Source organism: Chaetura pelagica, unplaced genomic scaffold (assembly GCF_000747805.2).
Source record: "Chaetura pelagica isolate M959 unplaced genomic scaffold, ChaPel_1.0 scaffold27, whole genome shotgun sequence".
In the NCBI taxonomy this organism is placed as follows: Eukaryota; Metazoa; Chordata; class Aves; order Apodiformes; family Apodidae; genus Chaetura; species Chaetura pelagica.
Genome location: NW_009954020.1, coordinates 766318 through 769735, shown reverse-complemented (window position 1 = coordinate 769735; position 3418 = coordinate 766318). Strand labels below are relative to the sequence as shown.

The 3418-nt window shown below is 45.1% G+C and overlaps 1 protein-coding gene across 1 annotated transcript; it reads right to left on the bottom strand.

The window, feature by feature from the left end:
* Nucleotides 1-1137: 1137 nt before the first annotated feature.
* MYC (v-myc avian myelocytomatosis viral oncogene homolog) lies at nucleotides 1138-3418 on the bottom strand (the record flags this gene model as incomplete). The annotated part of the gene is made up of 2 exons (XM_010002279.1): nucleotides 1138-2272; nucleotides 3325-3418. Coding segments are annotated over 2 exons (669 nt in total), but the record flags the coding sequence as incomplete, so codon positions are not given.

The following is a 3418-nucleotide window of genomic DNA, read 5'->3' as shown; positions in this document are numbered from 1 at the left end:
ACTCTGTCTATAAAGTACTACCTCCCCCATTCCCATATACACACATTTTTTCTTCCTGTTCCAAAATCAAAAAACCTCTTTTTGAGCAACCTCACTCCCAGTTTGGTTGCTGGCACTGGGAGCACTGCCCCTCAAATGGTTAGAAGCCAAGCAAATATGTATTTAACGGGAATTATAAAAATCAAAAAGTACAAGGTTCAACTTTTTGAAAAGCACTTTCTTCCCCCACATCAAAGGGCTCATTGATTTGTTGCTGAAGTTCTGACCAATGTAGAGCTAAGTGGGTGAAAGGAGAAGAAAAAAAGATCCAATCTAATCTTAGGAGCTGTGTCCAGCAAGTATTTTATGGCCCATCCAAAGCTGATCATGAGACAATTCCTGAATGTAAATAATGATTTAATATGTCTGGCAAACATTAGAAATCTGTCTGAGTATACTCTTAAGGTACAAAGTAGCTCTTCCCTTGGTTTATAGTGGTTTTGTGTGTCCTTGAACTTTATATTCCCTGAAATCCCAACTACCTATTCACATTAATAAACTGTTAAAGTGTTTGCCCATGCAGATTGGCTCTACAGATTTCAGCACTTAAAAAGGGAAACCGCTGTTGTTTTAACCACTTCAACACTCACCATCTCAGTTTATTTTCTTATCCCATTTAACTTCTGTTCAAAATCAAACAGGAAGCAATTAAGGTGAGCCCACTACAAAGCAGCCCTCAAAATACATAGCTGGGTCCCTAGTGCAAAATGAAGGTCATGCCCCAAAAATGTAGTTTGAATATATTTGGAAGGAATGCAGAGCCTATATGATAGGGTGACTGGTGTAAAAATACACCACCTCAACTTCCAGCAGGCACATGACCATGGCTAACTTGGACATTGCTACCTCCGCCTTCATGGTGGCACTAGGGGTTGAACCAACAAAGCACATCAGACGAACAATTTTTGTCCACTTGAATTAATAAAAGGGGGAAGAAACTCACCTCCCTACTAAGCTGCAAAGCTACTGTAATTTTCCTGAACTAACTCTTTTGACTTTTTATTACGTCAATGCCACGGTGACAGGGACATCATGGAAATAAGCATCTACTGACAACAGTGGAAGACAAAGCAAAGTCTTTACACAGAATTTAGCTAATTATATTTTGCGCAAATATTTATTTATCTAAAAACAAAAAAATCATTTTAAAAAGAAAAAATGTATTTAAATAAAAAAAACCAAAATTGTGAAATGTTATGGCACAGAAGTTCAAGACAAGTATAAATCCAGTTGCCACAACTGTTGCGTATTAATGTTGCACATTTTTCTATAAAGACTTTATTAAAGGTATTTACATGGCAATAAGATGTGTAAATATATACAGCAATTTGGGGATGACTTTTTTTTTTTTGGATTTTCATATGAAAAAATGCCTTAAATACAAAATTTTAAAAGAAAAAAGTTGAAGAGTTCATCCCCAAGCATGAAGAATGTCCCATCATCCCTTATGCCCAAAGTATCAATTATGAGGCAGTTTTGAGGTTCTGGCTAAACCCTCGAGAGATTCGGCCAAGGTTGTGTAGTCTCAAGTTGCACAGCATGCAGTTGCAATAGTTCCATCTCAATGGACTGGTGTAGTTCATGAGTGATATTAGAAACATTAATATTTTATCATAGTTTGTCTAGTTTCGGTTATGCTAAGTGATGCCCAAGAGTTCCTACGCACAAGAGTTCCTTAGCTGCTCGAGTTTGTGTTTCAACTGTTCTCTCCTCCGCCTCAACTGCTCTTTCTCTGCGATCAGTCTGTGCTCGTCCGACTGGATGGACAGAACATACTCTGTTGCTTTTTTCAGGATGACAACCTTGGGCGCCTTTTCGTTGTTGGCCACCTCAGGTATCTGGTCACGCAAGGCAAAGAAACTCAGCTTCAGCTCGTTTCTCCTCTGGCGCTCCAAGACGTTGTGCGTTCGCCTCTTGTCATTCTCTTCTGAATCTGACGTGCGGGGACTTGAGCATTTTCGGTTGTTGCTGATCTGTTTGAGAACTCTGCCACTGTCCAACTTTAGCCTTTTTGCAGCTGGGTATTCAACCTTGGTGGAGGGAGGAGCAGCATAATTGTGCTGATGGATGTTGACGTGACACCGTTTGAGAACCAGCGGGCTGTGGTGGGGCTTACTGTGCTCTTCTGATGTGTCTGTACTGGACTCTGTGCTGGACTCTGTGCTGGATTCGGATTCATGCGCTTCAACTAATGTAACGACATCGACTTCCTCATCTTCCTCTTGTTCTTCTTCTTCTGCATGGAGAAAAAAACCCACACATAAGGTCATCTGTGCAAGTACTCTCAAAACCACAGTATTTATAAGGGTTACTCCGAGCTAAACAGCAAGGGGAACCCATTGACAAACACTTCTTCAACCCATTTGATGCTGCTGGACTCCATTTTCTCCAAGAGCCTTTCCTTTAAGGAAGCAACGTTTCAAGTGCAATAGGACACACAGACCGCGCTCCAAACCCCAGCTCCCTGATTTCAAAAGTTGCAAAGATGTTGCGTAATTCCGAGGAGCGCATGAAAGATAGCAGGGAAGTTTAACCTCGGCTGTCAGCAGTGCAGCGCAATAAAGCTCCCAGACTCAAGCTGCCCTTAATTAAGGATTTAGAAGGCTTTGGCCACGCCTCAAAAGAAAGCTTACTTAACACACATGTGTATTCAGAGACATTTTCTGAATCTCTCTTGACCTGCTAATTTGTGGAAAATCCAAGGGGGGGCGGGAAAGAGGGAAGGCTGTAGAGCTTTGCGTAGAAAACTCACTTTCAAACCAAATTTATGAGGGAGCGGAACACGCTGTCAAATACCTAAGGAAGCATTTCTAAAACTTTCCCAGCCCCATTCACTCCTCTGCAGTCACTTTCACTAACACCTCCCTGGCTGCACATTCCCCCGCAGCTCCCGGACGGGACTTAACTCCTTCCCGGCACACGGGGGGCACAGCCAGGCAGCTTTTCCCGGGACACGGCGCTGGACACCGACTCTGACCCCGTTATGAAAGTTTCCCCACCTCGCTCCCTCCTCGCTCTTTTTTTTTTACCCTTTCCTCTCTCCACCCCTCGAGGGAAAACTGGGCTGGTTCTCCAGGAAATACACTCGTCGGGAGTCTCTCCGTCCCTCGCTAACGTGGCATTTAAAAAAGCCCACGCGGGGAGGGAGGGGGGGGGAAGAAGAGGGGTGAGCAAGGAGGTGGATGGGGGGGCCCCGCTCTCCCGGGGGGCACTCGACACTGGGTGGATTTACACACACACCCACACTCCGCCCGCTCCCCCCGAGCACGCGTGGGCCCCACTCACCTGAGTCGCTGCTGGTGGAGGGCGGCGTGTCGTCGCCCAACAGGGACCCGGGGCTGGCGCCGGGCGGCCCGGCCCGCGCCCGCTCGCTGAGCGG